Raw genomic sequence first — 25,572 nt, forward strand, 5'->3', positions numbered from 1 at the left:
TCGCCGCCATCTTGAATCCTCCCTGAGCAGCAGATACTTATTAAAATTGCTTACATTTGGTGATTAACCCATTTTCAGCTATAATCAAATTCCAGCTTACCACTCTTAATTGCAAAGAATGTATTCAAGAAATGAATTCTATAGTTTGTTGGATCATAGAAGGTTATATAATTGAATTTTACCAGAAAGCTGAAGTGTAACATAAGCACAATTTCAAAGGTATTTTGAGTGTAGTTTTTCAATTCTGACAAGATGAAAACTTTAATCCGATATGTCAGGCAGTGTTCATTGAGAGCGAAATAGAGTTAATGTTTCGAGTCCAGTATGACTTCTTCAGAACTGAGTTCGACTTCTGAAGACCATAGACTTGACACATTCGCTCTGTTCCTCTCTCCACAAAAGCAGCCAGACTGGCTGAATTTGCAGGACATCTTTTATGTTTGTTTCAGATTCCCACATCTACAGTATTTTGCCTTTACTTGCCTTTGAATGGAATGCTACACTTTGTTCTGAGAGGAGTTGAAGATAGAGGCAAGGATGTTCTGCTTCAGTTGTACATGGCATTAGTGAAACCACATTTCAAATTCTATGTTCAATTTTTGGCTCCTTATTTAAAGAAGAATAAAATATATTGGAGGCATTTTCACAGGACATTCCCTGGATTGATATGTGGAATGAGCGGGTTGACTCATGAGGATAGATTGGACAGGCTGGACTTATTTTCGCTGCAGTTTAGATGAGGGGGTGATTTGATTGAAGTGTGTAAGATCCTCAAGGGTCTGAACAAGGTGGACCTGGAAAGGACATTTCCTCTCATGGGTGAGTCCAGAATTAGGGGCATGATTTTAGAAGGAGAGGTTGCCCACTCAAGACAGAGTTGAGGAGAATTGTTTTTCTCTCCAAGGGTTGAGAGACTCTCTGCCTCAGAGGCTGATGGAGACAGGGTCATTAAACATTTTTAGGGCAGAGGTTGATAGATCCATATTAAAGAAGGAAATCAAAAGTTATCGGGCAAGTGGGAATGTGCAATTTTAAACATAAATGGATCAGTATGAACTTATTAAATGACAGAACAGGTTTGGAGGCCAAAGGGGTATGTACGTTTGTATCAATGTTTTACCAACATACCAAAGTAAGTTAAGTAAACCAGTGAACCTCCCTTCTCCATGTTACAAAGGAAAGAAAAATCAATTTTCTGGCCTTTTTCATGACGAGAGGTAATTTTGAAATGCCTCAGAGCCACTTAAAGTACTTCTGAAGTGTAAAGAAAGACAAAGTTGCCATAATTCTAGAGGACCAGAGGACTGCTTTCTCATTATAGAGAGTCAACTGGCGGCAATTTAACCTGAGGGTCATCATACCTTGGGCAAGGGGCGAGGGGCAAGGGGCAAGGTTGAGAAGGTGGCCCTTTATGTTAAGTTCAGCCATTACAGGAATCGAATCTATATCATTGCTGTCACTTTGCACTGCAAACCAGCCATCTAAGCTAGCCGATCTTCTAGTGACATCTGTAAGGTCAGAAACTCAGGCAATTTTCACACAGCAAGATCCCGTAACCAGCAACATGATAATGAGCAGATCATTTAGATTTGTGATGTTGATTCTCTAGGACTCTCCTCTTGTTTGGAATATTGCTATGGGTTTGTTTACCTTCTTTTGCCAGGGCACACAGAATAGATGCTCATTTAAGGTCATATCTCAAGATAGCCATTCCGACATATAGCACCGCCTCACCCCTTCACTAGAGTGAGTGGTCGCATCATTATTTCGTCCAGCAGCAGGTATTTAGAGATCAGAACCGCAAAGTAATGCATTCAAATACTGATCAGATTTCATAACTGCACAGCCAAGGTCAAGAGCTGAGATGGGTAAACTAACACTGTGACTTTTATCCATAAATATGCAAAGTAGGATAGTATGCTGCAAGGCGGTGAAGGAAGTAATGGGAGAAAGTGCTACAGGATTGCCTGTGGATTGATTTGTAATGGCTACTTTCAATTGAAGTTTATAAATAATTCTTATATATATATCACATTATACTCAAAAAACTGCCTTATCACTTTTAAAAAAATCAAACCTCTAATAATACATTCCAGGCTTTATACTACCAAAAGATTTGATTGAGAGAGGAAGGAGGTGAATGATCTAAGAGTCTGTCCTTGGCTTCGCTGTGAACAGTCTCTCAGTCAATCATTGAGACAACCCTGGGAATTGTCAACCATAGAAATGCTGGCCTTTGTGGGTCTGCAGTACTATCTAGTCAAATCTTTTTGGCCAGGGTTAATTAGATCATTCTGTCCTTTGAGTAAATTCTGCCATTTAATTAGATCCTGATTGATACACCTTAACTCAATCTGCTTGTCTTGATTATATTGTTGCCACATTCCGGTGAGATGTGTTGGAATTGAGATACAACATTTTAAGCTTTGAAAAAAAGCTCAGTAAACTCAAATCTTTTGTTCAACGGTCAATAGAATTGAGTTCTGTGAGTGAACAACAGTAGCTGATCAAATTTATAATATTTGGAACCGTCATTTCCCCCCTTATTGTATGTTTTGGCTGCTTTATTTTGCTCATTTTTAATTAGGTTTTGTTCCTGCTTGCCACAAGTTATCCAGTTGCATTGGTTTATATATATCGTTCTGACCTATCGGCGTGACATATGTTCCAAATATGACAATTGACAATTCTTGTGGTGTGGTGGTAGTGTACCTACCTCTGGACCAGGAAGCCTGTGGTCAAGTCTCACCTGCTCTACAGGTGTGTAATAACATCTCTGAACAGGTTTAGGAAATATCTATAAATCAAGACAGGTAGATTGAAATAAGATACAGACTTGTCTGGATCTAACAGAAGGGCCGAATACTTTCAAAGGATTTAATTACCTACTTCTGTTCTGATGTTTCTTTGAATGCAGTCGTGATGTTCAACTCTCATAAGCGTATGGTAAACCCACATCTTTCTTGATCATGGTCATAGTTCTTACTTAAAGTGAGTAATTCCAGATTGCATGGTACATAGTTTCATGCTAACTGGGAAATAGATTGAAATATGGTGCATAAAATTGAAACTTTTAAATAAATAATGGTCTTATCAATAACTGATAAAATAATTAGATTAGATTCCCTACAGTGTGGAAACAGGCCCTTCGGCCCAACAAGTTCACACCGATCCTGATGGCTCAGTGGTTAGCATTGCTGCCTCACAGCACCAGAGTCCCAGGTTTGATTCCAGTCTTGGGCAACTGTCTGTGTGGAGTTTGCACATTCTCCCTGTGTCTGCATGGGTCCCCTCCAGGTGCTCCGATTTCCTCCCACAGTCCAAATATGTACAGGTCAGGTGAATTGGCCATGCTAAGTTGCCCATAGTGTTAGGGGCATCAAACAGAGGGAAATGGGCCTGGATGGGTTACTCTTCAGAGGGTTGGTGTAGAATTGTTGGGCTGAAGGGCCTGTCTCCACACTGTAGGTAATCTAATCTAATTATTATATCACTTGTCAGTGGGGTGACATGGTAGCTCATTGCTTAGCACTGCTGCCTCACAGCACCAGGGACCCAGTTTTGATTCCAGTCTCAAGCAAGTGTGTGGAGTTTGCACATTCTCCCCGTGTCTGCGTGGGTTTCCTGTGGGTGCTCCAGGTTAGTTCCATCTCCTCTGTCCAAAGATGTTCAGGCTGTGTATTGGCCATGGGAAATGCAGGTTACAGGAATGGGGGGATGGGGGGTGGGGGAGGGGAGGTCTGGATGGGTTGCTTTTCAGGGGGTGGATTTGATGGGCCAAATGGCCTGCTTCCATATTGTAGGGATTCTCTGATTCTAAAATATAAACAGAACACAACAATGCTAATCTAATGCTCTTCTACTGAATCCAGTTTTTAAAATGACTTGTTTATTGTAGAAAAATCAAACTTGTTTTGGTGCTGACTTTTCCAACCCTTCTGGTATTTATGATTTTGCAACATTAACTAGCCCTAGGATCCAAAAGATGGGACTGGTTGAAAAGCCAAAGCTATTGGGTTTCACAATAACAATTTGTTCCCCATAGCGGTGCAAAGTTTTCATCTGATGACTAAGCTAATGCAACTATTTGGCTTCTTGAGTCTGCTCTGCCATTCCATTCATGATGGATCTGATTGTGACTTAAATGCAACTTTCCCATCCCCATAACCCTCGACTCCCTGGCTGATCATTAATTTGTCGAACTCAACCTTCAACGCTTTCAATGAACAGGCCTCCTCTTCTGTCTTCGTTGGGAAAGACAATTCCCACAATCTAACCACTTAGAGAAAAAAAAATTTTGGTTGCATTAAATGGGAGACTCCATAATTTTTAATGTGTTCCATAGATCCAAGCTCCCTTATAAGGGGAGGTATCCTCTCAATATTCCATTCGATCAAGTCAACACAGAATCTTATGTTTCAATAAGATCACCTCTCAATCTTCTAATCTCCGATGGGTAGAGATCGAAACTGCTTTACAGAAAATTTCACTGCCAGGCTGCATGAGATGATCTGAACTGCATTAGCCTCTGTATTAATTAATTATCGAATGGAAAAAGAAATAATTCAAGATTCCCACGCAGTTTCAAGAATGTATATGTGAAGGTCAACAGAAAATAACATTGCATACTGTGAATTCTAACAAGAATAGGCACCTGGACAAGACACTGGAAGGGTGGCTTGTTTCCAATGGAATTTCTTGCCCAGTATAGAAACATCTTCAAACGAAAAGGGGAGAAAAATGGACAGGAATCAGAAAAGGACACTGATTTAGTAGCAGCAGTGTTGCAACTTTCAGCGATAAAAGAATCTATTCAAATAATTTCTTGTGCTAAACTGTAACCTACATTATTATTGAACAAGCTTGTAGTGAATCAGTGTTTCAACTTTGAATCTTGCCATTATTTTAAATGGAGCTTTTCCTGATCGTCCACCATTAATTCATTTAAATATGGATATCCTGAATGCATCCAATGCATGGGCCAAAGCTGGAGTTAGTCTTTATATCGGTAGGAGAAAGTGAGGTCTGCAGATGTTGGAGATCAGAGCTGAAAATGTGTTGCTGGAAAAGCGCAGCAAGTCAGGCAGCATCCAGGGAACAGGAGAATCGACGTTTCGGGCATAAGCTCGAAGAAGGGCTTCCTGAAGAAGGGCTTATGCCCAAAAGGTCGATTCTCCTGTTCCCTGGATGCTGCCTGACCTGCTGCGCTTTTCCAGCAACACATTTTCAGCTCTTTATATCGGTAGGACTGAGTCTGGCAAAACACTTTCTAGAACATGATTAATGATTTGTCTTTACTAAACCCTAACAAATACCTTATCAAGATACTTGTGCCAATTTGATTTCAGTGGGAGGTGGGGGGGGGGCGGGGGGGGGTGTGGCCTTCAAACCAAACTAACTTATCAGCTGAGTTACAATATTGAGTGCTCTGTGTAGCAGAGATAGCAACACATTTCATTACTGTTTTGCAATCTTCTCCCTCAGCCTCCAGAAGTCAAGATGAAACAAGCCCTGACCTGGCTTCTCAAGGACACTGGTTTCCCTTGAATGTTAGGAATCAAGTTTTCTATTAACAGAGGATAAGAGTGAGTACTGTATGTTTCACTTAAGCTAATGATGTAGCTGTAATTACATGATGAAAGTACCTCTGATGCATTTGGAAATTGTCCAGCATCAATGACAAAATATGACATTCAGCCATCCAAGTTGGTACAGGCCAGTATCTGCCATGTCACTGAATACAGGGCATTGAGATTTTCTGTTCAACAGAAAGGTGTAATGCAATTAGATGATGGAGATGTGAACAAAAAACAAATACATTGTCATTTGAGTTCAGGGTTGTATTTGAAGCTCTGACACCAGGAGATGGTAGAGATTTGAAAGACATAAATTATAACGATAAAAGTTAATGAAACTCAAACTGGCCTCAGTTCCACCGAAACCGGAAACAGAGCTGAAATTCTAGTTAGATGCATTTCCATCTGAGTTATTTTGTTCAGACATGATGTTTCTGCCAGTTTATTTCCGAAGGGTGAAAATATAAGATGCACAGTTTTTCCCAGCGTTTCTCAACACTTAGCTACAGAGTTTTCTGCTGCTTTCAAGAATGCTGCAACATAGGAATTCATTTAGAATTGAGGCATGCAAGGAGCCAGTTAGCTCTTTGTGACTTATCAGTGCAGTTCTGAACTTAGGCTGTGCCCATTTTACATCATCATCATCCAATCAAGTGGCTTGCTTTAGTCAAACATTTTAGTTCCACCCAATTTGCAAATTTGGTGAAATGCATTTAAACATAAAGGTCCTCAAATCACAGTCAAGAACTAGTGACATATGTTGGTCAAGACTCCAAGGCTCAGGGGTCCAGGGACAGCTTAATTTAAAGAATTACTGATGTCATGACCTTGTGAATATCTTACTTTGTTTTTGTAACTAACTGAGATTAGTATTCAATGCACATGATGCTGTAACACAGTCACACCTTGTGCAATATTATAAATAAATGTGAGATATGGTCAGTTACAAATGACAGGCCAGAAGTCTGCAGGTTAGCAAGAGAAACCTTTTTGCAGAACATAAACTTCACCATTATTGAAGTTATCATCAATGTAGTCTGGGTACTTGATCCATTGTTGGATGATTTATTTCCACTCAAGTCAATATTATCCATTATTACAGTTGTGACCTTGCTTTCTGTCATTCGGAAGCGGTGGGGTGCAATGCCTTACATATATATATTTGGTAATAATTTACATATTGCACTCTTTCATTTGCTCTTTCTGATGTTAATGCAGGAAGTTGCTTGTGTTATAAATCAGAAAAGTTAGTTTGTCTGAAAATTGTGAATAATGGAACCATGTTAAGATGGTATATTCGATAGTATTGTACGTTTATAAAGTACCCTTACTGTAAAACAATGCTGATACCAAGGAACATAGGGATATTACGACTGGTTATCTGACATAATCAGATAGATTATGAAAAGCTTGGTCACTGAAATAGGCTTTAAACAGCATTCAGAGGAAAAAGAAGGTTCGGAAAGAATTTCAGGGTCCGTGGCCTCAGCAGCTGACACCAAGACTGACAATAGTGAAACGACAAAAAGTGAGCACTGGCAAGATGTCAGAATCAAAGACTGGAAAATTGACTCCATAAACATTAGTGGACTAAACTGGAAAGGTGCACTCAAATGAGCTTCAGACAATAGCTGTGCGCAGTACCCTCATGTGGTTTTGTGATCAAGAGTATTACACATTCAGCAATAACAATGCTCCAGAGAATAAATAATGATGGACACATTCATTATTAATCGTACTGAAATATAATATCAGAAATATAAATCAATTTCAGCATTTTTGCCCTGGATAAATGCAAGTATAGTATAAGAAAAAAAACATATTTACACAATAAAATGTATAAAACAAACCCTGTTATACAGAACAATTGCTTTTACAGTAGTAGGCCAACAGAACAAAGAAGTAATTCCCACTTCTCCATTGTATATACACATTGACCATTGTACATCAGGGAATTAAACTGTGTTCTATCAATCAATAACTTTCAAACAAGACTTTACCCATCCTGCTGAATATTACCCAAGACATGCTGATGTAAGGTTACACAAGCACACATACATACACTTACAGGCCATTGTATAAAAACACTCATTTGCTCATATAGTAAACTTCAAATTTGAAATGTGAAGCAAATTAACTAAAAAAAAGTTGCCACAAAGCTCTGACACTAAAGAATTGTTCAATATCCCAATGTAAAAACACTAGGACAACTGCTGTATTATATAATGCCAATAAAGCTCAAAAGGCTATATTAAAATTAGATGTTGGATCATATATCATACACCAAAATGTTATCATGTGACAGTGAGGATTATTTTAACCGATCACCTCATTGCCCTAAATAATGATACCACAGAGCCAGTGTACCTCACACAGCTCGGGTAAGTTGGAAATAAGGTGACCTAAACAAAAGCTGGAAATCTGAAATATACTAACCCTATCTTTAAATAGGCTCATTCAGAAATATTTCCTTCCCTATCAAAAACTAACTAAATATAGGGTCAAAATATTAAAATCAAACAGATGTTGGCGATACAGGTGTGTCAGCATCTGAATAGGGGAATGAAAAGTTTCTTCATCGGAAAACTGGGACACAAGACTCCAATACAGAGTTATACAGCATGGGAACAAACCCTTTGGTCCAACTCATCTGTGTCAAAAAATCCAACGAGGAGTCTACAGGTATGGATAGGGCCTGAACATATGATTTCTGGTTTACAAGACCAGCACCTTATTCCAGACTGAGATGCTTCAATGAACATGGTATCTTAGATTCTATTTGTCTCTGGAAGGTGTCGCATCAGTTTCAGCTTCTTAAACACTCCAGTTTTACTTGTTCCACAATAGCATCATGCTTTCTGCTGCATTAGTAGGCCCAAATTTCTGAAATTCTCTCCCTAATATTCTCCACCATTTTCTCATCCTTTAAAATACTCCTCAAATCGTACCTAGCTGTCGTAATATCCGATATGTGGCTTGATGCCAGAATTTTGTTTTCTAGCATTCCTAAGGGCACTGTAATGTACTACAATTTGAAAAGATGCTATATAAATGAAAGCTTTGTCAATTTCCCTGGACTGCTTCCAGAACAGCATCCACCAGGTCCTTGGCATTAAGTAGTTCCCTTTAGTCTAGACCATTCCTGACTAACAGACCTGAACTGCAGCCTGCCAAGGGGAGTCCTATCTGGCCCATAATATAAGGCTCAGCAAGAAGCTGCTTCTCTAATCAGAGATAATTTATCTCCCATTTTGTTGCTTGGCTCATTGAGGTAAAAAAAAGTCTCTGATTGGATAAGCAGCAAGTCATGTGCAAGTCCTTATCTTCAGCCAGCCTGAGTGCTGAGGGTGGTGTGGGGAGGGGCCGGCATTAGACAGAATGCCCAAGGACTGGGTATGGGGACCGGTTGGGGGGTCTGCTCATGAGCCACAAAGTGGCAAATGGATCAGGGTGAATGAACCTCCTTCTCTCTCTCTCTCTCTCTTCCTTGTGTACTCTTGGAGGGCTACGATTAAAATGGCGCACAGAGCACCCAAGCCTGTGGAGCGTGGAAGCATATGTGGGAGAGTGACAGTATCAACTGTCAGACTGAGTGAACCAAACACAAGTTTACTCTTCCCAAAACACTATCCACAAAGCACACTGGGATGGAGCAAAATCCAGGTTGTAACACCAGTTTTCTATGAATTCTGCCCAGGTCAGTTCAAAGTGTACATCAGAGATGAACACTAGGTCAGTGCCAGTTAAACTTCTATCCCCATCCACTTTACTGATAATCAGGACTTGGAGTATAGTCTGTGTCTCTCTAACTCTGCTTCTTAACCAGAATGAGAAGAGGAGGTTTTATTAATTAGCTCTGCTGCTTGGGTTGTAATGATAGCCATTTTCATTAATTTTCTTTTTTATAAAAATTCACTAGTACATGTCACTGGCTCGGCCAGCATTTAATATGTGTCCCTAGTTGTCCTTGAGATGATGGGTGGTGAGCTGCCTTCTTGATCTGCTGCAGTCCGCGTGCTTTAGGTCAGCCCTCCCCACCGACCTATCACAATCACGCCCCCACCTGCAGTCCCACCTATCACCTTCCCCCAGCCACACCCCCCAACCCCCTATTTATCTCTCAGCCCCCTTCCTCCCACACATTCCTGATAAAGGGCTTATGCCTGAAACGTTGACTCTTCTACTCCTCAAATGCTGCCTGATCTGCTGTGCTTTTTCAGCGCCACACTTTTTGACTCCGAATCTCCAGCATCTGCAGTCTACCTTCTCTCATGTGCTACAGGTAGACCTACAGTGCCATTAGGGAGGGAATTCCTCAATTATTTAAAATATCAAATGATTGCTTTGGAATCTGTTTTGAAATTAATGTTTGTTGTTGTGCCAAACCCTTTCTTTCCAAACTTTGTTCACCTTTCCCCTTCCCAATGAGTAAAAGCAAAACTAAAATATGCCCCTTACCCCAGCTCCTTGTCTTTGCAAAAAGTTTAGATTTTCCATGGCTAGAGACTTAATATTCGGGATAAGGCAAAGTTTGAGTAAAAATACACCTATTTTCTTCTGTAGTGAATCTTTGTTCCATATAAAAATTTTCCCAATGCACAAAGAAACCGTTGTTAATATAGATTCCTAAATCAAAGCAGATTGGATAAAAATAGAATGGATTTGCTCCCATTAATGTAATATATTCAAAACTTAAGCTGTGAAATTTAAGTTCTATTAATCTAATTTATTTAACAACGTCTTGATATTGGTAATTTTAATCTCTTTTCCAGTCATAAAAATCTTAGAAATTGTTTTATCATGTTGCCTTATTCCCACATGCAGAGGCACAGCAATGCCAAGTTCTTCTTGCCTGATCATTAACCATAAGTGTTAATGATTTCACTTCTTTAGTTCCTTCATTGACAGGATTTGGTTTAAGACTTGGGTCAGCAAGTCATTTATAAAAGGACACTGCTGCAGTTCACACTCTTAGTCAATTTGTTTCAGTACAGCTACAACTTCTACAACTACCATCTGAAACAATCCAGCAAGCCACTCAATTTAATGGCCTCTTGCATATGGTCATGAAATGTTGGCTTTGCCCGTGATGCCCTCATCCCAACAAAAGCTTTTATTAAAAATGCTGAGGATGGTTGGGCATGGGATGCTGTGATGAGGAACTCCTGTAGTGAGGCCCAGAAGTACAACCATCTTCCATTGTACTAAATGTGTCTGCAGCCATTGGAGACTTTTCTGTCTGATCTGTGTGCTTTGGCCAAGGCTGAAAGTCCTGGTAATATGCAAACAAGGTATCGGTGAACAGGTAATTGGTGAGTAAGTACTACTTCTGAAACTGTCACTTGCTAACGATGTAATCTAAATCTAATCTAGTCAATTTGTTTCAGTACAGCTACAACTTCTAATGTAGACAAATCCAAATGAACAATATTGACCACCCTACCCTCAAATCGTTAGCAAGTGACAGTTTCAGAAGTAGTACTTACTCACCAATTACCTGTTCACCGATACCTTGTTTGCATATTACCAGGACTTTCAGCCTTGGCCAAAGCACACAGATCAGACAGAAAAGTCTCCAATGGCTGCAGACACATTTAGTACAATGGAAGATGGTTGTACTTCTGGGCCTCACTACAGGAGTTCCTCATCACAGCATCCCATGCCCAACCATCCTCAGCATTTTTAATAAAAGCTTTTGTTGGGATGAGGGCATCACGGGCAAAGTCAACATTTCATGACCATATGCAAGAGGCCATTAAATTGAGTGGCTTGCTGGATTGTTTCAGATGGTAGTTGAGTCAACCACACTGCAGTAAGTCTGGAGTCACATGTAGGCCAAAGATGGCAGATTTCCTTCCATAAAAGAAGAGTGTCATTTTGTTCACAATTATGGCAGTCATTATTACAGACACTAGCTTATAATTCCAGAATTGATAAAGTTTGTCTTCTTACATTGTAACCGGAAGTGGGGATGTTTTGCAATGACTATTGAGCTCCATTCACAATTCCTCAGATAATGAAGCAGTCTGTATTTATATGCAGTGAGTCTGAGAATTACATCCAAGTCTAGGCTAATAAGTGCCGAATGACATTTTTGCCACTGAAGTGCCAGGCAAGGACCTTCCCAACAATATAGAATCTAGTAAACCTCCTCTTGACATTTCATAGCATTATTTCTCCCTACTCTCAAAATCCTGGAGGTCATCACGGTAAAGAAACTGATTAAGCCACAAAGATGATATCGCTATTGTAGCAAGGCACAGTATGGGTATCTTAAGCTGAATGACTCATTGATAAATTCTCAAAAGCCTGTCCATCATCTGCAAGGCAGAAATCATGAGCATGACAGAATAATCTCCATTTGTTTGGATGGGTAAAGCTGGAACACCATTCAAGAAGCTCAATATCATACAAGATAAAGCAGTCCATTTGAAAGCCACACACACCATCATAGTCATTCACTTCCTGAACCACTGGCAGTAATGTCTGCAGAGTGCATCATCTATATGACTCAATCCAACTTAATAAGGCTTCTTCATCAGCCATTTTGACATTCACAGCCATCTAGAAAGGCTAGGAATGTGGAAACATAGTTATGTGCAATTTTCCAACTAAGGTCATACACCATCCTGACTTGGAAATATTATGAACATTTGTTCATATTTGCTGGGGCAAAGATCTGAATCTCTAAGTAACAGCATAGAGTACATTCAACGGAATACTGCATTGTACCAGGCAGCATTTTCACCTCCATTTACACTAGGGATGGGTGATAAATGCCAATGATGCCTATCGCTGGTTAAAAAAAATGAAAATGTTACCCTTGGGCACACAGAATAACTAGAGATTCCTGCTCAAAAATGGTCAAAATGACAGCTCAAGTGCACCACCTGATGGTGCAGAGAGTTGCATAGACTGAGAAGGCCCAAGTTCAGTGCACCGGGGGTAAGTTTCAATTTCTTTCAACAAAGCTTGGGCTGGCAAATATGATCTCAGGACTCTCAGGTTAGGAGGAAGGGAAGAAAATTCACCTTTCTGCTCCTGAACAACATTGAGCAACTTCATCGGAAAGCACATTGATGTTGTAGAAGCACAGATGTATACATCTCTGATACCTCCCGTGACAGAACAGCCAAGACATAAGAACAATGACCATAAAGATGACAGAAAATGCCTACAAACTTTAAAAGGAAATCAAGCAAATCTTTAAAAAAAAAATTGAAAAGATCTTTATAGTCCATGTTGGCTTCAATTATTAAATTTTTTGCATCTCACAAAAGAATTTCATAATTCTTGAAAATGACTTCATACTCCTGCTTTCTATAAATTAAGATATTGATGCTTACGACAAATAACTGATCAAGTTGTCCAATGCATGTTACATGCAAAATAACCAGGTTCCTTCTATTTCAGGACCTCTTCAATTTTTTTTTAATGTTCCTGAAGTAAATAACTGCTGAATATTAATACTGTTACCTTTGTAAATTGTGACGCTGATTTCAATTTTTGAACTCAACAAATTCATTCACATTTTAATTAGAACGACCTCCAGATAAAATCATTGGCACAGTCCTTGTCTCAAAATGGCAACCACCAAACACTCTGAAAGTTATTTTGAAATTTGATCTTACGCCATGCTACTGTTCATATCATTCTTTCATTAATCCAGCAAAAAGCATCTTTAGCATTTGTGGAAAACTATACTGAAAAAAAAAAGCAAATCACAACAAAATATGATTAGACAAATTCCGGGTCTCGAGTTTCAAGTCCGATGTCTATTTTCCCATGACGCATCCGTACCCATGGCAACTGACTGCGCCGCGCTCTCACGTGTAATGGCCTGCTGGTATGAAACCAATGATTTTTGTCCACATTATTTGACTGGTTTGTATTGAAGTCTGCCAGACCTTTGTTCGCTCGGTCCAGTTCCTCATCACCAGCATTTGCCTGCCCATCTTTCTCCAGCTGTTGTGACAAAGCTGTAGAATATTCAACAGTTGTTTCCGATGCTAAGCCCTCAGTCTGAGACATGTCAGCAGCTGAACCCTGAGCCTGACTATTCTCAGTCTGTTTAGCCAATTTATTGCAGTCTTCTTCTGCATTGTCACTGTAGAAAGGAGGCTCATCAGCACTAGCTACGCTCTCCTGTTTTGGCAAATATCCCTTTCGACTTCTTTGGACTCCTTCCTCAAACCCAGTTTGTCCAGTAGTACATTCATGTGCCCCATCTTCTAGCTCGGAGTCAGAATCCAGTGAACGTTCACGGGATTCTGAAGACTTTTCTGATCCTAACGAGTTTCCTGGAACAAGACAAACATAGATTATTATTAGAGTTCTTAGGAAGGGTCACTGGACCCGAAACGTTAACGCTGATTTCTCTCCACAGATGCTGCCAGAACTACTGAGCTTTTCTGGCAATTTCTGTATTTGTTCTGATTTCTAGCATCTGCAATTCTTCTGATTTTTATTATTTGATAGATTATTAGCATCCTGCTTTGTGGAACAATAATGCCAGTGGTTTTCACTTGCAATCATTTGTATTTGTACAATATTATGAGTATTAAAAACATTAAGATGTAGTAATATAATGAAGACTCGTTCCACATCACACAAACATTTTAGCTGCAAAGAAACCGGAGTAAGTTTCACCACAAAAAAAATGGACCTCATCATATAGCAAAGATTCCACCTAGAATCCTTACAGTATGGAAATATGCCCTTTAACCCAACAAGTCCACACCGACCCTCCGAACAGTAACCCACCCAAACCCATTCCCCTACCCATCACTCTACATTTACCCCTGAATAATGCACCTAACCTACACATCCCTGAACACTATGGGCAGTTTAGCATGGCCAATTCACCCTAACCTGCATATCTTTGGATTGTGGAGGAAACCAGAGCACCCAGAGGAAACCCACACAGACACGGGGAGAATGTGCAAACTCCACACCAGACATTTGCCCGAGACTGGAATTGAACCCAGGTCCCTGGGGCTGTGAGGCAGCAGTGCCAACCACTGAGCCACCGTGTCATCCTTTGTTCACTGATTTGCAACCTGGTGTATACAGGTGTTGGCGTTTGTACCAAAAGGAGGACTAACAAGATAAGAGAAAATACATGAGGGCTAACTAGCAAGGAATATAAAAACTGACTGTAAGAGCTTCTTTAAAATATACAACACGAGAGAAATCAAAGTCATGTAAACCCCTAAGAGATTGAACCTGAGGAGATAGTTATGGGGAACAAAGAACTGGAAGAGGAGTTAAGCAGATATTTTGCAACAATCTTTACGGTGGAAGATACAATGAACATCCTGTTAATATGGAGGAAGAATTAAATAACCTCACCATGGTCCTAATGGCTTGCAATTCATGTTTCTAAAATAGGGAGCTTCAGAGTACATGGCTACATAGGTTAAAATTTTCCAAAAATCCTTGGCTTCTAGAGAAGTACATGGAATTGGAAATTTGCTAATGTGACACTCCTATTCAAAAAGGAAGGAGGCAAAATTAAATAATTAAAGGTCGATTAGTCTAACATCTACTGTTGAAAAAGTATTGGAATCAATTATCAAGGATGCTGCAGCAGAACATCTGGAAAATCATTTGGGCAGCACGGTGACAGTGGGTGGCACGGTGGCACAGTGGTTAGCACTGCTGCCTCACAGTGCCAGAGACCTGGGTTCAATTCCCGCCTGGAGTTTGCACATTCTCCCAGTGTTTGCGTGGGTTTCCTCCCACAGTCCAAAAATGTGCGGGTTAGGTGAATTGGCCATGCTAAATTGCCCGTAGTGTTAGGTGTAGCGGAATGCGTCTGGGTGGATTGCGCTTCGGCGGGTCGGTGTGGACTTGTTGGGCCGAAGGACCTGTTTCCACATTGTAAGAAATATAATCTAATCAAGTCCAGTCAGCATGGCTTCATGAAAGGGAAATCGTGTCTGACTAATTTATTACAGTTTTTCAAGGAAGTCTCAACTAGAATAGATACAGAGGAACCAGATGTGTTGCATTCCAGCAGGTATTTCACAAGGTAGCTCGCAAAAGGTTAAGTTATACCAGCCCATGGTGTTGGAGGTAGTGTATTCACATGGACAGAGAATTGGCTAATGGGCAAAAAAGCAATGACTGGGGTTAAGAGCTTCAAGTTGGTGATCTACACCCAGTGGGGCTCCAAAGGTACCAATGCTGGGATCATAACTGCTCACAATACAGTATATATTAAATACTTGGAGGAAGAAAGCAAATATACTGTAGACAACACAGTCAATTGGGCACTAGCTGGACAGACAGACATTCACTTCAAAGTAACTTTATGGAACATAGAACATAGAACAATACAGCACAGAACAGGCCCTTCGGCCCACGATGTTGTGCCGAACATTTGTCCTAGCTTAAGCAACCATCCATGTACCTATCCAATTGCCACTTAAAGGTCACCAAAGATTCTGACTCTACCACTCCCACAGGCAGCGCATTCCATGCCCCCACCACTCTCTGGGTAAAGAACTCACCCCTGACATCTCCCCTATACCTTCCACCCTTCACCTTAAATTTATATCCCTTTGTAACACTCTGTTGTACCCGGGGAAAAAGTTTCTGACTGTCTACTCTATCTATTCCTCTGATCAACTTATAAACCCCCTCATCCTTCGCCATTCCAACGAGAAAAGGCCTAGCACTCTCAACCTATCCTCGTACGACCTATTCTCCATTCCAGGCAACATCCTGGTAAATCTTCTCTGCACCCTCTCCAAAGCTTCCACATCTTTCCTAAAGTGAGGCGACCAGAACTGCACACAGTACTCCAAATGTGGCCTAACCAAAGTCCTGTACATTTGCAACATCACTTCATGACTCTTGAATTCAATCCCTCTGCTAATGAACGCTAATACCCCATAGGCCTTCTTACAAGCTCTATCCTTCTGAGTGGCAACTTTCAAAGATCTATGAACATAGACCCCAAGATCCCTCTGTTCCTCCACCTCACTAAGAACCCTACCGTTAACCCTGTATTCCGCATTCTTATTTGTCTTTCCAAAATGGACAACCTCACACTTGGCAGGGTTGAACTCCATCTGCCACTCCTCAGCCCAGCTCTGCATCATATCTAAGTCCCTTTGCAGCCGACAACAGCCCTCCTCACTATCCACAACTCCACCAATCTTCGTATCATCTGCAAATTTACTGACCCACCCTTCGACTCCCTCATCCAAGTCATTAGTAAAAATTACAAACAGCAGAGGACCCAGAACTGATCCCTGCGGAACTCCACTTGTAACTGGGCTCCAGGCTGAATATTTACCATCTACCACCACTCTCTGACTTCGACCGGTTAGCCAGTTTTCTATCCAATTGGCCAAATTTCCCTCTATCCCATGCCTCCTGACTTTCCGCATAAGCCTACCATGGGGAACCTTATCAAATGCCTTACTAAAATCCATGTATACTACATCCACTGCTCTACCCTCATCCACATGCTTGGTCACCTCCTCAAAGAATTCAATAAGACTTGTAAGGCAAGACCTACCCTTCACAAATCCGTGCTGGCTGTAATATCAAATAACATACATTAAGTGAGATATTGGCATAAAAATTGGACTTTTAAAACATTCCTTCAAAAAAACGTGATAAGCAATGTCTGTACATATTTAGCTGTCACATGTAACTAATACTGTTCAGTGAATGGGATATTTGCCTGGAAATGGTAGAAAATTAAAGCAACTAAACATGATAGTTCAGACAAAATCAACTGATCTGAATTGGTCTAACAAGCTGACTCTGAACTAGACCAGCATACTGCAAAGGTATCACAGAGCTCTGATTACATTGTGGGTATAAAGGATCACTTTTTATAACTTATTCTAACATTACGCACAATTTTCTTTTGCTTACTTACCACAAAGTGTGTCAGAGTATAGCCTCTCTCTGTCAAACTCTGCTGATTCATCAAGATAAGGTAAATCATTCCCAGATCCCACTCTTCTTGCAGAAGACTCTCTCTGAAACACAGAATTAATTAATAAAAATAAAATACCTTCCCCAAGCTGCAAGACAAAACTCAGAAACTGACAATATTAGTTGGCTGATTAGTTTGTGAGTTCAAATGACATTCTTTTGGCTACATTTCAATAGAGGCTCAACGTAATTTAAATGGATTATAACTTTTGCTAAAAGGACAACCAAAGAAGTTTAAACCAAAAGAGTAATTAATTTGTCCAATTGTGCATGCCAGCAACTAGGTATAATAATCCAAAACTAATCCCACTGCCTACTCTCTCCCCCTTCCATTTCTTCAAGGTTTGACATGACTCCTCTTTAACAAGATGTTACGGTCTCTGTTTCAATCATTTTCTTTGCCACAGCATTGTAGGCTTGAACAACTTTGCATAATTGTATTCTCCTAACCCCTTTCCTGTTGTCATTATGTCAAATTAACAATTGATCTTCCTGACTGGCAAGGACAGCCTTTCTTGGCTCTATTAAAATCCACTTTAGAAGCCTTCACCAAATATTTTCAAGTTCACTATCGCAGTAGAAATAATTTGTCCCAGTACTTTTGAGTACTAAGTAGAACTGAGGTTTTTAAGGTTGTTAGAACTGCAATTATCCAAGCAAGAGGACAGTATGCTATCATATCCCTGATCACAGATAACTCTCCTCGACACTGATGAGCACGGAGAGAGCTGGTTATACCCATTTCTGCCACCACATCTCAATGCCCTTTTCTCAGTTGCCATGTGTTTTACAGTGTACTTGGACAAGAGATGAACACTGGCTACATGCTAAATACAACTTCTTAGATAGGAGTAAATTGACTCAATACATGATGTGAGGAACAGAAAGGTCTAAAAATTGTGTTGTGTGATATTAATGAATAAAAATGTATATGTTCATATGAAATTCCTTTATCTACTTTCCAGGAAGGCTCAACTCATTCACAATAAATTAGTAGATTAATCACTAAAACAGGAATTGCATAGGACTCTGAATATCATGACCTAAATTTAAGGTCTGAGCATCACTTCCAGGTCTTAATAGCTGTTGACTTCATTAAATAACTGATGACTTTACAACCATTGTAAAATAATTTCCTCCAATAATTTTGTTTTACTCTGCAATGCTGAGCACACAAGACTGTCACAATCCATAATATGACACTTTCAGTATATTATACCTGCATAATACTGCACATTAAGTATAGAAAGTCTAGTGTCACTTGAATCAAGTAGTGCTCATTTCAATTAAACTCATGCAACTCACTCAACAGGTCACAATGAAACAATTATACAAAAAGGCACAACACAGTTGCAAAAGGAGAAAACTTCTGTCAATTATATTGTAGAATAGCTGAAAGAAGGTTTTCACCTTGCACTCGTCGGAATGGATACAAAAACACCAGATTTCAAGGGAACAGCAATTTATACTACATGAGCTAAAGGATTCTAATGGTTGGCCAGTGTTTCCATGGGAAATGCACTAGGAAACAGCTGTCTTCCAAGCTTTTGCTAAATATAAAAGTATGCAACGCCGGGGTGCATTACTTCTGCTTGCAGAACACTGGTGCATTCTCCATGGGAGCATCTCAACTAGAGTCTACTTGCCAACCAATCAGCAGGATAAATTGTTGTGTTCCATCAGATTTTGTATTTTTGTGTCTGTCACAATGAGTGAAAGACAAGATAACTTTCAGCGGTACTCAAGTACTGTACTATCAAGTGCCTATTAGGGGAAGTTATGCAATATTCTATGATATGGTTTATAATTTGAGAAAATAAGGAGCTTTTAACAAATAGTTGTGCTGTCTCTGCAATAAATCACACTGCTCAGTAAGTGTTTACATTTAGAGACGTTTCTTACCTCACTATAACCATCAGTTGGTGATGCTTCATCCACAGTATCTTCATCTGAAGGCATGTTAAACTCTGCTTTAGGTTCAAATATGTCTGTGTAGCAGATAATTAATGTTTCCACAATGCGAGCCTGATGAGGGTAGTCAACAAGGGATGACAAAGACACAGTTGCCTCTGTAGGTCTGGGTCTCATCAGCGTCGGTCCAAATACAATCCCCAGATTACTTGGAGACATCTTATTGCTTTGTTCAAGTTCTGAAATTCTAAGGATTAGAAATATACATTACTTAATGCCTAATGTCAGAAGATACTAGAGGACATTCTCTTTCATGATCCTGTCCAAAGTGGGAGTATGGCAGACATTATCAGAAATATTGGATGACGACATCTAGCAGAACCTCACTGACCAGCTGGGATTTGCAATCCCCAATACCTCTTGTGAGGACTCCCATCCTCTCAGTCATATCACTGATACCCAGTGAAGGGCATTAATGTAGAACTTGATCGACAGTGACTTTTGTCACCAATTCCTGAAGTCACCATCATGACAATAAATCATTAGAGACAGCAAATACCTAATTTGAAAGTTTGTCTTGTAATGGTATTTCCACCCTCAGGCAGATCTACATTAGATACTGAAAGCTCATTATTGGAGAGGATTTTCAGTCAGAATCTGTTTTATTCTTCACTGCATTTCTTTTTGAAGAAGGGTTCTCACTGGATCTTCCAGTACTGCAGAGGGTGTCCCAAGAGTACAACTCTACACTGGCTCCTCCCATTCCCTCACCATTGCTTCCAGCACTCCCCCAGCCCCTGTGAATCCCATGAAGAGTCCATCATTTATCTCTGATGAATTCAAAACAAAGCTGCAGTTGTACCTCAAAAAAGAGAAACAATTTCCTCTGGTGGGCTTACTGGACCTAGGGCTATAATCTTGAAATTACAGTGAGGCCATTCATGAGGGATATCAGGAAGCATTTCACCTCACAATGAAGTGTGGAAATCTAAAGGCGCTTTCCCCGGGAACATTTCAAAGCTGAGATTCATAGAACATTAGCTAGACAAAGGTAATAAGCGTTATGGAGTCATGATGGGTCAATGTAAGGAGACTAAAAAAACTCCGCCCAGATCTTATACAACGGTAAAAAGGACTCAAGAGGCCCACTGGGCTTCACCTGTTCCTAATTTCCAGAGAGAGGAATGTGGGCCACTGGGGCTATTACTTCTGGAAAGGAGGATGACAGTTAACAGAGCTCATTTTATAAACATGAAAGAATGAGGATAATATGGAAAGATTAATTCATCCTGACTGGGGAGTCACAGGTCAATAAATTGAAATTGTCAAATGAACGCAGTTGGAGTTTGAGACAATTTCTTTCTGTGGCAATTTTCTAGAGCGCAGAATACTTTGCCAAAAGGAAAAGCCAAGGGAAGACCATCGTTTTTTTGAAGAGAGAAAAGAAAATATAGAAAAGCAGCTAATTATTGGCCTACAGCAAGGCAATGGAATTGCTTGGAATTGTTAAGAACATAAGACCATAAGACACAGGAGTGGAAGTAAGGCCATTCGGCCCATCGAGTCCACTCCACCATTCAATCATGGCTGATGGGCATTTCAACTCCACTTACCCGCATTCTCCCCGTAGCCCTTAATTCCTTGTGACATCAAGAATTTATCAATTTCTGCCTTGAAGATATTTAGCGTCCCAGCCTCCAGTGCACTCTGTGGCAATGAATTCCACAGGCCCACCACTCTCTGGCTGAAGAAATGTCTCCGCATTTCTGTTCAGAATTTACCCCCTCTAATTCTAAGGCTGTGTCCACAGGTCCTAATCTCCTCGCCTAACGGAAACAATTTCCTAGCGTCCACCCTCTCCAAGCCATGTATTATCTTGTAAGTTTCTATTAGATCTCCCCTTAATCTTCAAACTCCAATGAATACAATCCCAGGATCCTCAGCCGTTCCTCATATGTTAGACCTACCATTCCAGGGATCATCCGTGTGAATCTCCGCTGGACACGCTCCAGTGCCAGTATGTCCTTCCTGAGGTGTGGGGACCAAAACTGGACACAGTACTCCAAATGGGGCCTAACCAGAGCTTTATAAAGTCTCAGTAGCACAACAGTGCTTTTATATTCCAACCCTCTTGAGATAATTGACAACATTGCATTCGTTTTCTTAATCATGGACTCAACCTGCATGTTTACCTTTAGAGAATCCTCAACTAGCACTCCCAGATCCCTCTGTACTTTGGCTTTATGAATTTTCTCACTGTTTAGAAAGTAATCCATGCTTCTATTCTTTTTTCCAAAGTGCAAGACCTCGCATTTGCTCACATTGAATTCCATAAGCCATTTCCTGGACCACTCCTCCAAACTGTCTAGATCCTTCTGCAGCCTCCCCACTTCCTCAGTACTACCTGCCTGTCCACCTAACTTTGTATCATCGGCAAATTTTGCTAGAATGCCCCCAGTCCCTTCATCCAGATCATTAATATATAACGTGAACACTGAACCCTGCAGGACACCGCTTGTCACCGGCTGCCATTCTGAAAAAGAACCTTTTATCCCAACTCTCTGCCTTCTGTCAGACAGCCAATCCTCAATCCATACCAGTAGCTCACCTCGAACACCATGGGCCCTCACCTTGCTCAGCAGCCTCCCTTGTGGCACCTTATCAAAGGCCTTTTGGAAGTCTAGGTAGACCACATCCACTGGGTTTCCCCGGTCTAACCTACTTGTCACCTCTTCAAAGAACTCCAACAGGTTTGTCAGGCACGACCTCCCCTTTTAAAATCCATGTTGACTTGTTCTAATCCGACCCTGCTCTTCCAAGAATTTAGAAACCTCATCCTTAATGATGGATTCTAGAATTTTACCAACAACCGAGGTTAGGCTAATTGGCCTATAATTTTCCATCTTTTGCCTTGACCCTTTCTTGAACAAGGGGATTACAACAGCGATCTTCCAATCATCCCGGACTTTCCCTGACTCCAGTGACTTTTGAAAGATCTCAACCAATGCCTCTGCTATTTCCTCAGCCACCTCCCTCAGAACTCTAGGATGTAACCCATCAGGACCAGGAGATTTATCAATTTTAAGACCTTTTAGCTTTTCTAGCACTTTCTCTTTTGTAATGGCAATGTTCTAGAATAGATAAAGCCACTGCCACTAAATTACATGGGGAACTCCAACCAGCTATTTCTTCAGTTTCTCCTGGTTTTGACCAGATAAGTTTCAACATTCAGCTATGGTATAAATCAAGACAATAATCTGAGGCATTTTGAGGATGAATTCTCCTCGTGGAGACAGGAGACCAGAATCAGGACTGTTTTTCAGCTCCAGGACCATCTCTGATGGAAAACTGGTGCCAGTTTATAAGAAGGCAGCCAGGTCACTAATCAACACAGCAGCGTTTGGCTGCACCTGTGATCTATAGGCCAGCCAGGTATAATGGCACTCAGACCTGCCACAGAGTGCCAACTTCTGGCAAGGTCTACCTTCTCTGTTGCTTTGGGAAACTGGAGACTGACTGAAAAATCCCAGTTGGCATCTGTTATGCATCTTGAACAAATCTTTTAAAAAACCCAATTACCTGCCCACCTTGCAAGGATTAGTCACGTTCCTGAATCCTGTATGTTGCAAAAGAATATAGCAGCTGATACCGCTTAAAGCAAAAAAGCACTGGTGAAACAGGCAGCAGTACATAGCCTGTCCTTCAGACCAAGGTAAAGGATGAATTTAGCAACTGCCTGGACTCACTTGCTAAGATGTCGAATGATGTACTGTAGCGTGGCCTTGTTTGCAGGTGGCAGATCCTTCAGTAGTTCTTTCAGTCGTGCCACAAGTAGCAGTAAATCCTTTTCGATTGTCGATTCTTTACTTCCTGCATCCCCTGTACTTTGCAGGCTCTCTTTGGCCAGTCCCATCAAATCGTGATAGAGACGAAAGAGCATAATAGGTTCTGGAAGCTAACGTTAGATGTTCGCATTGGTAATGTTGCATTTAGAACTCAGAAGTCTTTTTTTGTGAGAGGTGTGTGCGTATGTGTGATAGAGAGTGAGTGAGAGAGGATTGACAACTCTGGCTTCTCTCAGCTACTTTCGCCCAGCCCCGCCACCACCCCCCCCCCCCCTTCCTATTTATCTCTCCACCCCTAAGGCTCCCAGCCTCATTCCTGATGAAGGGCTTTTGCCCGAAACGTCAATTTTCCTGCTCCTCGGATGCTGCCTGACCTGCTGTGCTGTTCCAGCACCACTCTAATCTTAATTCTGGCTTGGACATATTTCTGGGAGCATCTGTGACATTATCTATTGCTTCCAAACAGCCCACTCCTCTTATGAGGTTAGTTCCTCTCATACCAATTACATATTCTTCACCAATCCTCAAACAGCTATTAACATAATATTACCTTCGCTGGCAAACAAAAATATACTGAAAGCACTTTTAAAACAACACATTTCCTTCACAAAGCTCCCCCCTCACCCCAACATAGTTTGCTTGCATTTGGAGACATGTCTGCAGTTCTCATCTGGAGAGTTGGTAGCTCTAACCAGTAGTAGTTTATTTTAAAATAATTCTATCTTACTGCCTAATGATCAAGCTCTGATCACCAATTCTAATCTACCTTCTGAGAAACAACAGAGGCGATGATGGTCACATGGTTTCAAATCCCACCATGGCAGCCTAGGGAATAATAAATATCTGGAACTGCAAGTTAGTGTCAATAATGTGACCATGAAATGCTCATCAGTGGTCTTTTAGGGAGGGAAACATGCCATCTTTCCCTGGTCTGGTCTGTCTGAGTCAAGACTCACAGCAATATGGCTGACCCTAAACTATTCTTGAACGACCTCACAATGTCTCAGATCGATGGCAGTTAGGGATGGGCAATTAATGCCAGCCTACTCATGACACGTACATCCCAACAACAAACAAAAAGAAACAAGTAAAGAATTTTATCTATGAAACCACACATTGTCAGTGTTGAACAATCTGCCATTAACCTAGCGAAGGCTTTTGCATTAATTTGTGTAATGAAATGGTGCAAGCAGATGCACTGAAGCCAAATTGATTACATTAAAGACCTACTTCAAGGACAGTAGCCCAAAATCTTTAATTTCTTCCTGTTTTGTCTCTGATTGCAACATTCAGAAGAACAGGCATCTAGCTCTCAAACTGTTAAACCTTTAGTAAAGCTAACTGCTTCTCTCTAAGTTGTGAATAGATTGAACTCTCCAAAAGCAACAATTCTTACAAACAATTAAGATAAATGGAATTGACAATTTTTGACAACTTCATCCTTAAAGCTCAGGGATGTTCTCCCATAAGATTTAATACAGCAGCTTCTTAACAACAAAAAAATGGCCGTTTGTTACCTGTCGCAGGTACAGTTTGAGCACATTGCTGATGTCATGCGGTGATGCTTGTGAGAGTTCGACCAGTTCCTTTCCATTCTCAAAAGCCTGGCACAGTTTCTCAACACGGGTCTTTACACCATTAACACGGTAGATTCCCTGAAGATAATATCAAAGAGGCAAGATGTGTGTCAAGCTTTTCTAGGTGTGCAGTAACACTTGGCATCCTAAACTCCCGATGCAACATGAATTAGACAGTGAAAGTTTGGAGATACTAATAAAGTATGGGCTTAGTGAATGGAAAAGGAAGAGGGAGAATTGAAGACCAGATAATGAAAGATTAGAATACTGGAAGAAACGGAATGTGGGAAGAAAAGGATGTTGACAATTTTGGGAAGGCTAATTACAACAGTATTAGGCCGGAACTGGAGAAATTAGATTGGGATTGGCTGTTTGAAGGTAAATCTACATCTGACATGTGGGAATATTTTAAAGGCCTGTTGGTTAGATTTCAGGACCAGCATGTTCCTGTGAGGGTGAAAGAAAGGAATGACAAGATTCAGGAACCTTGGATGACAAGAGATATTGAAATTTAGTCAAAAAGGAAAAAGGAAGCAAATGTAAGGACTAGGAACCTGGATTCAGACAAGGCCTTTGAAGAATATAAAGGAAGCAGAAAAGAAATTAAACAAGGACTTAGGAGGGCTACAGGGACCAGGAGATGTCCTTGGCAACTAGAATTAAGGATAATCCCAAGGTATTTTATACATATATTAGGAGCAAGAG

The 25,572-nt window shown here is 40.6% G+C and overlaps 1 protein-coding gene across 3 annotated transcripts in view; it reads right to left on the reverse strand.

Annotated features, from left to right (window-relative positions):
* Positions 1–7,302: 7,302 nt before the first annotated feature.
* Positions 7,303–25,572, reverse strand: part of LOC122565348 (rho GTPase-activating protein 45-like) — a 183,608-nt gene continuing 165,338 nt past the window's right edge. For all 3 annotated transcript variants that reach the window (XM_043721229.2, XM_043721228.2, XM_043721227.2), the window contains exons 19-23: positions 24,808–24,945; positions 23,192–23,400; positions 19,437–19,692; positions 17,476–17,578; positions 7,303–13,876 (exon numbers count right to left, since the gene is read on the reverse strand). In XM_043721229.2, coding sequence (XP_043577164.2) covers positions 13,314–13,876; positions 17,476–17,578; positions 19,437–19,692; positions 23,192–23,400; positions 24,808–24,945 — 1,269 coding nt within the window. In that variant the 3' untranslated portion in view covers positions 7,303–13,313. The remainder of the gene's footprint in view (positions 13,877–17,475; positions 17,579–19,436; positions 19,693–23,191; positions 23,401–24,807; positions 24,946–25,572) is intronic.

This window comes from Chiloscyllium plagiosum, unplaced genomic scaffold (genome assembly GCF_037043375.1).
Source record: "Chiloscyllium plagiosum isolate Xiang-an unplaced genomic scaffold, Cpla_swu_hap1 HiC_scaffold_28, whole genome shotgun sequence".
Lineage (NCBI taxonomy): Eukaryota > Metazoa > Chordata > Chondrichthyes > Orectolobiformes > Hemiscylliidae > Chiloscyllium > Chiloscyllium plagiosum.